The sequence below is a fragment of the Callorhinus ursinus genome, unplaced genomic scaffold (assembly GCF_003265705.2).
Source record: "Callorhinus ursinus isolate GAN/ISIS: 27379988/994484 unplaced genomic scaffold, GSC_fseal_2.0 scaffold18, whole genome shotgun sequence".
Taxonomy (NCBI): domain Eukaryota; kingdom Metazoa; phylum Chordata; class Mammalia; order Carnivora; family Otariidae; genus Callorhinus; species Callorhinus ursinus.
The window spans coordinates 12889655-12903709 of NW_027397080.1; the positions used below are offsets into that span (position 1 = coordinate 12889655).

Sequence of the window (14055 nt, forward strand, 5' to 3'; positions counted from 1 at the left end):
AGATACAGCCATGTTGATCTACAGATCTAGTGCCTTGGCTCTGACGGCCGTGGACTATTACAACAACCTGAAAGCTGCTCCTGGCCTCACGTGGTGCGGGTTTACTGCCAGCGAATTCCATTTCCTTCTCAGTGATGTCTATCAGATTCCTAGTTCCGCAGTGAAAATATTTACATAGCCGTAATGTCATCAATGTCATCTGGTTTTAATGTTAAGAATCAATCTACAGGCAAAGTATGGCAAACTGAATTATCTTCACAGGACAGGATGTGCGTGCCACAAACCTTGACAAAGCCAAAAGGTGCGTGGCTGGAGGAAGGGCAGCAGCGGGGAGGGGAAACCGTTCATTTCACACAAAGGAGAGAGGCAATCTAAGGAAGAAATGGACATTTTAATGTCCATTTAAAGCAATATAAATATGAAAGAGAAAAACTGGGAAGAGAAAGGAGGACAGGTGGTTAACGCAATCACCAGAGCAGGGAGTCAATAGAGGCTATTCCTGTGAATAAGTCAAGTAATAGAGTATGAGACTATTATTAATATTATTACTTAGTAATAGAGTATGAGATCATTTACAGTTATGAAAGCAGCATGAATAAAAAACTAAAACGACAACAAACATGGTGAAAGGAAGAAAGGTTGCTCCCAAAAGTCCGGAAGTGAGAGGTAAAAAGTAAGCTTTTTATTTCTAACCTTTCAGTTGGACTTGCATTTTCCTCCATATGAATTATATTTTTATATTTGAGACAATGAAAATAATAAGTAACTAGGCAAAAGTGTGATTCTTTTCCCCCTCGGAGTTCTGGCACTTTCAGTAACTCCCCATGGCCCTAGGACCAAGTTTAAACTGTCACACAGATTCAAGACCCCTCAATGCTTCCGCCCTCTGGTTCAGGCGCCCACCTACCCCTGCCCGGAAGCCCAAGGGATTGGCACCTCCGCCGGGAAGCCCTCGGGAGAGCGCGCGCGCCCTCTGCCGGTGCCAGGACGCCAGCACGCCTGGGGTGCCGTCCTCCTCGCCTCTTCCGAGGCCCCGCCCCCGTCCCTCAACCCCCTCCCCCGCTTCCCCCCTCACGTGACCCCAGCTCCCTCCCAGCTCGGGGGTGGAAGCCTGGGCGGGGGAGCCCTGGGAGCCCAGGTGAGAACTTCTGGACGGCTTGGGCGGTAGGGGACTGTCGCGGTTAGGCCTGGGAACCTGGTGGGGGTATCAACGGGAGCGGGATCCGTGTGAGGGGAATTACCCCGCTCGAGGCCTGCTCCCCGCCCAGTGGTTAGGAGCTGGGCTTTCGGTGGGGGAGAGAATCCCCGCTCCTCCACTCCTGTGTGTCCTTTGGTGACTCACTAAACATCCCTGTGGCTCAGTTTCCTCACCTGTGGCTGCCGGCATGAAATGAAATAATGCACATAGTAGGTAGTTAAGAAATGGCAACTGTTATTATTACATCCCGTTTAAACAAAAGTGGGGCCCCTCACAGATGAGAAGACTTCAAGGGTTGCTGTAGCTCAACCTTGTTTGGTGGCAGGCCTCCCCTGCCTCCCCTGGGGCCCCAGGCCCCGCTGGGGTGCTTACATGACTGGGTCCTGTCTCCCTGTGGCCTCCAGGCCTACCGCCTGGCAGGGAGACAGCTTTCTGGCCTGGTGTCCTGAATGGGCTGGCAGCCAGATGCCGCATGATGCAGTCTCCTGTCTGTCTCCTCACAGGGGCTGTGTCCTGCTTCTGGCCCCTGTAGGCAGACAGACATGTCTCAGGAGGGGGCCGCAGAGGGCTCCAGCACAGAGGACCCTGCCCTCAGTCCCTGCGGCGGCATTGGGCTTTTCCAGGAGGATGTGGAAGAAGCCAGCTCTGTGTCAGGCCTGACACCACAGGTGCCGGGGGTGAGCCCTGGGGCCCGAGTTCGGGCTGGCAGCAGGAAGAGGGTCCTGAGGGAAGAGACCCATCAAGGTACCTGCTCCCAGGCTGGGGGTGTGCCTGGGGCCCGCCTGGAGGCTGAGGCCCACTCTATGGCCCTGGAGCTGCAAGCCGTGGGACAAAGCCAGGATTTGGTGCCTGGCCCCCAGCTCCACTTCCAGCAGCCCATGGTGCCTGCTCAGGGGAAGGCTCGGACCTTCAAGAGGCTCCAGGTTTCTCTGCACGACATCTTCGCTGAAAGTTGGTCCGGGAACCCGTGTAGCGTTCCTCTGGGTCTCCCGGAGAGAGCTTTGGTTGGCGGGGAGAGGTTGGCCGGGGTGGGGACGACAAGCTGCCCCGGGCCAGGAGAGGCCAGAGGAGGTAGGAGTGATGAAGGAGGCCCCCCCCTCAGCAAAGAGGAGCCCCCCAAAAGGAGCCTTCCATCCTCACCAGGCCCAGCCCCTGTGGTGGCAAGAAAGAACAACAGGAAGTATGCGGCCTGCTCAAAGGGTGAGAAGGGGCCAGGTGGCTTCTTGTGGCCTGGTCAGAGCCCTGGTGAGGACAACCCTCCGTGTGAGGGAGGCCGCCCACCACGTGCTGACCTGGAGTCCTTGGGAGACCTTTGCGGTCCTCTCTCTCTCAAGGAGGGAGAGGAGTCTGGGTCAGGAGATCCAAGTGGAACCTGTGTGGGATGTGTCTCAGGGACTGAAAAGTTCGAATATTTGCCTGCTGCGGGGAACGGGGCCCAGCCAGGCAGCCCCTGTGACCCTGTTGGGGTCCCACTGCCTGATGGAGGAGAGTCCCTCAGGCCAGCTGCCTGGGATCCTCCACAGAGCTCTGCACTGTGCCTGGGAGCGGCCTTCACAGAGTGGCAAGAAGCTGAGCTGCAAGTCGGGGCTGGCTGTGATGATGGCCCTGCTGTCTCACACAGTCAGGCGGAGCTGGAGGTCAAGGCTCAGCCAGAGTCCAGGGGGAGGCTGGGACAAAGACCCCCTGCTCCCACTGACGGCCCCTCCAGCTCCCTGGAGCCTGCAACCAGCAAGCCTCGCTCAGGCCCATCCATGGGACAGAGAAGATCCAAGTATGCTAAGAGGTCAAGGAGAGGCCCAGTGCCCCGTGCCCAGCACCAGGGCGCAGACAGGAGTGCAGACGACTCCAGCCAGGACCAGCCAGAGGAATCCCGCCCAGGAAGCTTCCCCAAACTGGTAAGTTGAGCCTGAGAAGTTGGGATAGGATGAACTTGGCTGGTCTTAACACCAGGCTTGGCAGTAGAGTTTAATAAGCTAGAGAGGCTCTTAGTGGGCATTATCCTTCACACCCATTTTATACGTGAGTAAACTGAGACCCACCATGTCAGGAAAGAGAAAATGAACTTCATTTGCTGACCATCTTATGAGGGTTCATTAGCTTTTGGAGTTGGTGAATCCTGGGTTCAAATCTTGCCACAACAGGAAGTATGCGGCCCTCAAATCTGTCCACTTCCTAGCTGAGTGACTTTGGAATATTTTTTAAATTAAGTTCCTCATTTGTAAAAAGAGGATAATAATTCCAATTTAATGGGGGTTGTTTTAAGGATTAAGTGAGATGATGGTGTAAAATAATGTGCCTGGCACTGCATAATGCACGAAGTAAATTACTTAATTTATGTTAAATTTGTGTTTCCTTTAGTGTTAATAGCCCTGTAAGATGGGCATTAGCTCCATGTTTCCAGATGGGGAAACTGAGGCTCAGGGAAGTTAACAAACTCCTCCAAGCTCACCCAGCGAGAGAGTCAATGCCCTGCCATGTCTCCTGTATTCACTACTTCTCTCTCCATTGTTCTTTAATTAAATTGCTATTTTATTAATAATAGTTAACATGTTGTTTTAAAAGATTTTATTTTATTTATTTTAGGGAGACAAAGAAAGAGTGCACGATCACGAGCGGGGGTAGGGGCAGAGGGAGAGAGAGAATCCCAAGTAGACTCCGTGCTGAGCACGGAGCCCGATGCAGGGCTTGATCCCCAAACCCTGAGATCATGACCTGAGTGGGAGCCAAGTCAGATGCTTAACGGACTGTGCCACCGAGGCGCCCCGATAGCTGTCATGTTTATACACAAGGCAGAAGGTGGCGCCTTCTCACATGGTGGAATTTTTATCACATTCATCGAATACGTATTCTGCGCTAGGCACTTTTGACTGAATATTCACATGAAGCCCAGAGAGGTAAGGTGATTGGCCCAAGGTCACACATCTGGTAAGCGATGGAGCCAGTACATAAAGGCTGGCGGTCTGTCCTGAGAGCGCACCGCACTGCCTGCTTGTGTCACTTCCCTGTTGGCATCACCATAATGAGAGCATCTAGCCTGCTTACCGTGTGCTGGGCACTACACTAAGCACTTTGTTTTCCTAACAACCTGGTGAGGTAGAGGCTGTTGATATCTACCCATTTTACTGATGATACTGAGGCTCAGAGAGGTGAAATGACTAGTTCAAGGCCAAACAGCAAATTCCTAGAACGGGGATCAGAACAAATGAGCAGCTCTGTGATGTACCACGATTCGGTGTTACAATTGCATGAGAATGCTATTACATCGCTTTTGTAAACATCATTCAAACCAATTTTTAATAAAAAAAATGAGTATGTGTTTATCATAGAAAATAAGGAATTTTTAAAACTCCAAATGCCAACTTTTTGGTATGTCCTTCCTCTCATCTCTTTCCTGTGCATGCATATCTTTTCTTCACCTAGAAATAGGACCATGTGTGTCAAATGTATAACTTGGTTATGGTATTTTTAAAAATTTTCACAACTGGCTGACTCAGTATGTAGAGAGAGAGAGAGAGAGCACGTGAGCATTGGGGAGAGGGGCAGAGGGAGGGGGAGAGAGAATCCTAAGCAGGCTCCACACCCAGCGTGGAGCCTGACGTGGGTTTCGATCTCATGACCCTGAGTTCATGGCCTGAGCCAAAATCAAGAGTCAGACAGTCAGACAGACGCTTAACCAACTGAGCCACCCAGTCGCCCAGGGCATGTGACTCCTGATCTTGGGGTCGTGAGTTCAAGCCCCACGTTGGGTGTAGAGTTTACTTAAAAAAATTTTTTTTCACAATTAATTTGTTTTTTTTTTTTAAGATTTTATTTATTTATTTGAGGGAGAGAGAATGAGAGATAGAGAGCACGAGAGGGAAGAGGGTCAGAGGGAGAAGCAGACTCCCTGCTGAGCAGGGAGCCCGATGTGGGACTCGATCCCGGGACTCCAGGATCATGACCTGAGCCGAAGGCAGTCGCTTAACCAACTGAGCCACCCAGGCGCCCGACACAATTAATTTGTTAACACAGAAAGAGGAAGTCCCTTTAAATGCTTCCAGGCCCCATTGCCCTTTGTCTGGAGATAATCCGTGTTCAGGGTTGGAGTCCCTCCAGCCCCCTTGTTCTGAACATCTAGATCTCTGTATTGTCCATATAAATAAGCTCATACTACGCTTCATTGTTCTGGGATTTGTACTTTATTTTTCAAGCATTATAGTGTTTGGAGATCTTTCCAAGTAGGTACGTACTGCCCTGCCGAATCCGTGCCTTTCCTGAGCCCTGTACCCCAGCAGGCTGCAGACATATTTGTCATGACCACAGGCGCTGCCAGGACCAAAGGATGGGCTGGGACTTCCTTCTCTCCTTTCTGACCGCCGTCGTGTAGTTAAGAGTACGAAACCTGGAGGCTGGCAGACTGGCCTTCAGTCCTGGCTTTGCCTCTGTCTGACTGACCTAGGCAAGTGGCTTTGCCTTTCTGAGCATCATTTCCTCATCTGCCAACTGGGGGTTGTGGAGGGTGCTTACCTGACGGGGGTCGTGTGGAGCAAATGAGGGGACACGTGTTTGGTATTTAGCACAGTGCCTCGTACAAGATAAAGACTCAAAAATGTTACCTGTTACTGACATGCAGTTGGGTGCTCTTCTAAGTAATGCTGGAGTGAACACCCCTGTGCGTCTGGTTTCTCCCCATTTCTGATGATTTATTTGGGCCAGATGCCCAGAATTGGGATTTGGGGGCCTGCAGCGGTTTGAGGGGCTTGTTGGAGCTCGGTGGTGGTACCAGGTGCCCACCTGCCTTGACTGAAGGAGCCCACAGCTGCTCCCTCCTCCAGGCCCCATCCTTGGCTCAGCAGCGCAGCTTCCCAACAGCCCGTTGCTATGGCAACTGGTGCCAGCTGCAGGAGAAGAATCGAGCCGGGGCTGTGACAGGGACGGACAGGTGGTCAAGGCCAGGGCTGAGTGGGGCGTGGGCGAGCGTGGCCGTAGTGTCCAGCCGGTCTGGGCCCCTTTCAGGGCGCTAGCACCTTCTCCTGGAGGCAACCTGGTTCATGCCTGGGGCAAACAGCTGGGTTCAAGATTAGTCTCTGCTTCTTGCCACAGGGCAACTTTAGATGAGAGAGTTCTCTTCCCTGAATTGTAGTTGCCTCCTCTATGAAATGGCAATCCAGTATGAGAGGCTGGTTGTGTTGGGTTCTTCTGGTTTGAGATACAGACCTTTGGAGGACACGGCAGGGTGGGTTGAAATGCCATTTTTTAACTGCCCCGAGCCCCACCGTGGCCAGTGAGGTCTGGAGCCACTTTGTGGGCGGAACAGCAGGTGATGTGGGGAGAGCAGCTTGGCCACAGCACCCCCGCTCTGCCCATCACAACTGGGGAGGCGCAGAGCTCCTCTGGCCCCAACCAGGTGCCCCGGCTTAGGTACGCTGTCGGCAGCTACAAAGTGTCAGGAGTTGTGCGAGAGAGGAGCGTGTCTTCCTAGCTGATGGGGAGCCTAAGAATAGCTCTTTTTATTGAGTGCTTACTGTATACCAGGAGCTTCACATGATATCGCCATCTCATATTTAATCCTCACAATAGCATTAAAAGTTAGTGTTAGTACTCCTGTTTGGGATTCAGAGAAGTTAAGTGACTCCGTCAAGGCCACGCAGCAAGTAAAAGTGGTGGAGCTGGTATTTTTGTGGCTGTTGTTGAAGATTTTATTTATTTATTTATTTATTTATTTATTTATTTATTTATTTATTTAGAGTACATGAGCAGGAGTGGGAGGGGCAAAGGGTGGGGGAGAGAATCTCAAGCAGATTCCTAGCTGAGTGCAGAACCTGACACAGGGCTCGGTTTCACAACCCTGAGATCATGACCTAAGCCGAAAATCAAGAGTCAGACACTTACGTAACTGAGCCACCCAGGTGCCCCTGGGGCCACTATTTGAATCCAGGCCTGGACGCTTCCGGAGTCTGTGCTCTGAGCCAGGCTGCCAAAGGCCTGGGTAAGGGGTTTGGATTTTTATGGGACTTTATTATAATTTGTTCAACAAGCAGGGGGACTCCTCCAGGGATCTCATGGTTCAGTGGGAGGAGGTAAACAAGTAACCAGAGGTATGGACTGAGGCCCAGCCGACCTTAGAATTAAATTAAATTAAAATTTTACTTTAGGGCAATTGAGTCTACCCTGGGGAGGGGTAGGTGGGAGAGATTAAGGTAGGGTAGGGCAGAGGAGGGGGCTGTCTGAGTTGGGCCAGGGCAGAGGAAGTAGGTGTTCGGCAGGCAGAGAAGATAGGAAGGACATATTAGGAGGGGAGCAGAGCATGGGCAAAGATACAGAGGCAGGAGGTGGCTTGGAGTGTTACAGGAGTGGAGCAGTAGGTGGGATGGGGTCTGGAGGGGGAGGACTCAGGTGGGAGAGGTCAGCAGGGACAACATTGCTTGAATCAAGTGGAGAGACTTAAGTGTGGTCAGGTATCAGGAGGGGATCTCTCAGGGCATGAGCCAGGAAGCTTAACATCAGTGTTCACAGAGAGAATGTGCTGTGTTCTAGGCACTGTTCTAAGAACCTTGAATAACGATGGTCCTTGCATCAACACTATGAGGTAGAGACTGGTATTATGCCCATTTTACTGATATAAAAACTAAGGCACAGAGGGGCGCCTGGGTGGCTCAGTTGGTTAAGCAACTGCCTTCGGCTCAGGTCATGATCCCGGGGTCCTGGGATCGAACCCCGCATCAGGCTCCCTGCTCAGCTGGAAGCCTGCTTCTCCCTCTCCCACTCCCCCTGCTTGTGTTCCCTCTCATGCTCTCTCTCTCTCTCTCTGTCAATTAAATAAATAAAATCTTTAAAAATAAATAAAAAATAAAATAAAAACTAAGGCACAGAGAGATTAATTCTCCCAAGATTATACAGATCCTAAATGTTGGCGGCAAGTGTCCCATTGCATGAATGTGCTACAATTTATTTATTTATTGACTCCATATGGACATTTGGGTGGTTTGCATTTTTTTTGCAATTACATCTGGTGCTGCTATGATGAACAGTTTTTTTTTTTAAGATTTTATTTATTTATTTGACAGAGAAAGACAGCGAGAGAGGGAACACAAGCAGGGGGAGTGGGAGAGGGAGAAGCAGGCCTCCCGTGGAACAGGGAGCCCGATGCGGGGCTGGGTCCCAGGACCCTGGGATCATGACCTGAGCCGAAGGCCGATGCTTAACGACTGAGCCACCCAGGGGCCCCTATGATGAACAGTTTTGTATATGTTTCTGGGTACATATGAGCAAGTGTCTCTCCATGGAATATTCCTGGGAGTGGAATTGCTAGGTTACAGGGTATACACATCTTCAGCTTTACTTAAACAATGCCAGATGTTTTTTAATTTCATTTTTTATTGTCTTTAAAGATTTTTTTATTTGAGAGGGAGAGAGAGAGAGAGAGAGAGAGAGTGTAAGAGCAGGGGGAGGGAGAAGCAGGCTCCCTTCTGAGCAGGGAGCCCAACACAGGGCTCAATCCCAGGACCCCGAGATCATGACCTGAGCCGAAGGCAGATGCTTAACTGACTGAGCCACCCAGGCATCCCTACTTTTTATTTTCATTTCCCTATTACTAAGGAGAGTCTTTGGATACATTTTGGCTGTTCCTGTTAACTCTTTTGCCAAAAAAAATTGTTTTGGTTGTTTAACTTTTCCCTTTTGATCTGTAGGAGGTTTTTTTTTTTTTTTTTTTTTTTTTTTTGGAGAGAGAGCTTGGGTGGGGGGGGGGGGTCAGAGGGAGAAGGAGAAGCCGACTCTCCTTCTGAGCAGGGAGCCTGACATGGGGCTTGATCCCAGGATTCTGGGATCATCACCTGAGCTGAAGGCAGATGCTTAACCAACTGAGCCACCCAGGCGCCCCTGTAGGAGTTCTTTATATATTTTAGATACTATTCCTTTGTCAGTTATATGTTTTGCAAATATATTCTCCCAAAGTGTTGCTCTTATTTTGCTTGCCTTATAGTGTCTGTTGATGAGCAGAAATTATTTAAGAAAAATTTTCATTGTAGTAAAATATGCATAACATAAAATTTACCATTTTAACATTGTTTAAGTTATAGTTCAGTGGCATGAAGTACATTCATAGTTATGCAGCCAACACCACCATCCAGAATCTTTTCATCTTCCCAAACTGAAATCCTGTATCCATTAGACAGTAACTCCCCATTCCCTTCTTCCCCCAGCCCCTGATAACCACTGTTCTTCTTTCTGTCTCTATGAATTTCACTATTCTTGGTACCTCATATAACTGGAATTGTACAATATGCGTCCATTTGTGACTGGCTTATTTTACTTAGCATAATGTCTTCAGGGTTCATGTTGTAGCATGTATCAGAATTCCATTCCTTTTTAAGACCAAATGATATTCCATTGTATGCGTGTAGTACATTTTGTTTATCTGTTTATCTGTCAGTGGACGTTTGGTTTGTTTCTGCCTTATAGCCATTGTGAATAATGCTGCTATGAACATTGGTGTACCAATATCTGTTCAAGTCTGTGCTTTCAATTCTTTTGTGTCTACTATGCCCAGAAGTGGCAAATGAATCAAAGTGTAATTTAAAAGAGGTAGAATTGCTGGAGAAATTCCTAATGTTAATGTATCCTAATTTATCCATTATTTCACTTATGTTATGTATTTTAAAAAATCTTTAAGGCACCTAGCTGGCTGAGTCAGTGGAGCATGTGACTCTTGATCTCAGGATTGTGAGTTTGAGCCCCATGTTGGGTGTAGAGATTACTTAAAAATAAAATCTTTTAAGGGCACCTAGGTGGCTCAGTCATTAAGCCTCTGCCACTCCCCCTGCTTGTGTTCCCTCTCTTGCTGTCTCTCTCTCTGTCAAAATAAATAAATAAAATCTTTTTAAAGAAATCTTTTAAAAAAATAAAAATCTTTTAAAGAAATTCCTTTCCTATCTCAAGGTCATGAAGATGTTCTTGTACCTTGTGTTGTTTTGCCTTTCACACTAAGGTCTATAATGTGCCTAGAATTAATTGTTGTGAATGATGTGAGCTATATGTTTTTTATATAGATACTCAATTGTTCCAACACCATTTGCTGAAAATTCTGTCCTTCCCCACTTATACGCAGTGCCAGATCTCTCACAAGTCAAGTCTCAATGTATGTGGGATTAGTTTTTGGTCTCCCTGTAATCATCTTTTCCAAAAATTTTTCCCTTTGCTAATATTATAGAATATTACTTATAGTAGCTTGTTGTTAATAACTCTTGATATCTGGCAAGACAAGTCTCCCATCTTTGTTGTTTTCAGGAGGATCTTTACTCTTACATCCCTTTGCTCTTTCATATAAATATTACAATCACCTTGTCAATTTCCACACACACACAAACCTGTTGGAATTTTGACTGGAAAGATATTGAATCTATAAATCATTTTGAGGAGCACTAACATCTTTACAACATCTTTACAATATTGTAAAGATGTGAAGTATTGTATAATATGTTCAATCCATGAACATGGTATATTCCTCCATCTATTTTGATCATCTTTATTGTCTTTTGATAAAGTTTTGTATTTTCTCCATAAAATATCTTGCGTATCTTCTTCAGATTTATTCCTAAATACTCTATTTGTCTACAACTTCTTATGGAAAACTTCAAATAATTGTAAAAATAGACTGAATTGTAAGAAGGGGTTGGCCACCTCACCTGGTGTTGTAAATAAACTGGAACACAGGCACAACCATTTGTTTACATATTATCTATGGCTAATTTCATGCCCCAAAGGCAGAGTTGAGGGGTTGCAATAGAGACCATATAACCAGCAACCCTAAAATATTTTCTCTCTGGTTCTTTAGAGAAGAAAATTGCTGACCCCTAGCGTGAAATTTTTTGTACTCATCACCCAACTCTACCAACCATCTGTTATTTTGTCTGAAAGTTGACAGTAGTTCCAATAATATCACCTAATATTCACTCAGTATCCAAATTTCCAATAGTCTCATAAGGATGATTATTTTTATACTTTGTCTTTTAGAGTCAAGACCTAAATAAAATGCATACATTGCAATTGGTTGATATGCCTTTACGTTTCTTCTAGCCTTTAGGCTCTCTCTCCATATCTTGTTTTTCCTGTAACCTATTTTTAAAAAAGATTTTATTTATTTATTAGAGAGAGAGCATGAATGGGGGGAGGGAGGGCAGCGAGGGAGAGGGAGAAGCAGACTCCCTGCTGAGCAGGAAGCCTGACTGGGGCTCCATCCTAGGACCTGGGATCATGACCTGAGCCAAAGGCAGATGCTTAACTGACTGAGCCACCCAGGCACCCCTCCTGCAATCTATTTTTGAAGAAACTAGATTGTTTGTCCTGTAGCTTACTGCATCCCCATCATTTAGTGACACTTGTTTCTCTGTCTTCTGTATTTCCTGTGAACTGGTGGTTGAATCTGGAACTTTGATTAGGTTTGGATTCAGTTTTTGGCCTGACTGTTTTATAGGTGGTAGTGTGGTCTTTCGATCCAAAATCACATCATGTCTGATTGTACTACTTTATATGTTTTGATGCTATCATAAAATGGTAACTTTTAAAAATTGCAGTTTCTAGGGGCGCCTGGGTGGCTCAGTCGTTAGCGGCTGCCTTCAGCTCAGGTCATGATCCCAGAGTCCTGGGATTGAGTCCCACATCGGGCTCCCTGCTCAGTGGGAAGCCTGCTTCTCCCTCTCCCACTCCCCCTGCTTGTGTTCCTTCTCTCACTGTCTCTGTCTCTGTCAAATAAATAAATAAAATCTTAAAAAATAAAAAATAAAAATTGCAGTTTCTAACTGTTGTCGGTGTATAAAAATGCAAATGATTTTGCAGAAATCTTGCTGGATTCTTTTAATTATTCATATAATTTACCTATTAAAATTTTGTTTTCTATGTAGACAATCATGTCATCTGCAAATAATGACAGTTTTCTTCTTTCCTTTCCATTTTTTGCATATTCTCTGCCCTCTTCCCTTACTGTGCTAGTTAAGACCTTTAGTATAATGTCAAACAGAAGTGATGATAACGGAGACCCTTGTGTTATTCTGGACTTTACAGGGAACATGGTCATCATTTCACCAGAGTATGTTTGCTATGTTTTGTTTTGTTTTAAGATTTTTATTTATCTGACAGAGAGAGAGAGCCTGTGCACAAGTGGGGGGAGGGGCAGAGGAAGAGGGAGAAGCAGACTCCCCACTGAAAGTGGGGCTCGATCCCCGGACCCTGAGATCATGACCTGAGCCGAAGTTAGACACTTAACCAACTGAGCCACCTAGGCGCCCCTGTTTGCTCTATTTTTATATACATGCCCTTTATCAAGTTAAGTAAGTTCCCTTCTATTGCTGGTTTGTGCATTATTCTGAATGGACAGTACGTTTGACCAAATAGGATTTCTGCATTTTTTGCAGAGTGTTTTCTCCTTTTCTGCTCGCTGTAAGAATTTGTATAAGATTGGAATTATTCTTTGAACATTTTGATAGACTCACTGGTGACGAAGAGGTTGGACTGGTGTTTTCTTTAGGGAAGATGTCTCCTTCCCTGCTAATTCAATTCATTCTATGGTTATAGGTTTATTCAGTTTTTTCTTTGGGTCAATTTTGGCGAGTTGTATTTTTCTAGAAATGTATCCATTTAATCTGAGTTTTCAAATTTACTGGCAAATTGGCATAACGTATTTCATGAGAGCATCTTATCTTTCTAATATCGGTGCATTCATGATTACTCATTCCAGATACGGTCTAGTTGTATCATCCTTCTTTTCCTTAATCTTGCCAGAGAATTGTCTGTGTTTTGAGTCTGTTCAAAGAACTGATTTTTGGTTTTGTTGATCCTTTCCATTGTGTGTTTGTTTTCAGTGTTATCTTTCTTTCAATTTATTTTCTTATTTTAAAAAAATCTTAAGAGTTATGTTGAATTTATTAATTTTCTGTCTTTTTTTTCCTTTCTAATAAAGTCATTTGAAGCTACAAAGGAACCTGTAATTATCACCTTAGCTGCATGCAGAGACTTTAATACATAGTCTTTCTTCTCATTATTCAATTACTAATATTTCATAATATTTATTACAATTTGTCTTTGACTTATGTGTTATTCAGAAGTGTTTTTTCTTAATTCCCATTCTTCTGGGCTTCTTTTTTTCTTTCTCTGATTCTCTTTGTTATTGCTTTCTAGCTTAATCAGAGTGTGGTGTGAGAATGCAGTTTTTATCTGAGTTGTCTGATATGGCGGCCACCAGCCCCTTGTATCTGTTGAGCATTTGAAATTTGGCTGGTCAAAACTGAGTAAGTGTAAAGTACATGTTGAATTCAAAAACTTAGTACCAAAAAAATGTAAAAATCTAATAAATTTCTGATTACATATTGAAGTTGTAATATTTTGCATATGTTGAGTTAAATACAATATAAAATTAATTTTTTGAGGGGGAGGGGCAGAGGAAGAGAGAGAGAGAGAATCTTAAGCAGGCTTCACACCCAGGGTGGAGTCCGACAAAGGGCTTGATCTCTTGACCCTGAGATCATGACCTGAGCTGAAATCAAGAGTTGGACTCTCAACTGACTGAGCTACCCAGGTATCCTTAAAATTAATTTAACTTGTTTCTTTTTACTTTTTTTTTTTCATGTGGCTACCAGAAAACTTGGAAGTACACACATGGCTCATGTTTATACTTCTGTTGGGCAGTGTTGGTGTAAAAAGTACTAATCTTTTGAAATTTGTTGAGATCTGCTTTATGGTCCAGGCTTAATTTTATCTGTCACATATATCCTTGAAAAGAATATGTATTTTCTATTTGTTAGGAAAAGTGTTCTATATATGTACACAGATGAAGTTTTTTAAATTGTTTTCATCAGGGGCACCTGGGTGGCTCAGTCAGTTAA

At 45.6% G+C, this 14055-nt stretch overlaps 1 protein-coding gene across 6 annotated transcripts in view; it reads left to right on the forward strand.

The window, feature by feature from the left end:
• The first annotated feature begins 595 nt into the window (after positions 1-595).
• The window catches only part of SPOCD1 (SPOC domain containing 1), a 28268-nt gene continuing 14808 nt past the window's right edge, over positions 596-14055 (forward strand). Inside the window, exons 1-2 of one of the 6 annotated variants that reach the window (XM_073903016.1) lie at positions 596-673; positions 1731-3093. In XM_073903016.1, coding sequence (XP_073759117.1) covers positions 621-673; positions 1731-3093 — 1416 coding nt within the window. In that variant the 5' untranslated portion in view covers positions 596-620. The other 5 variants (XM_073903017.1, XM_025856820.1, XM_025856819.1 and 2 more) reach the window with 5 other exon arrangements.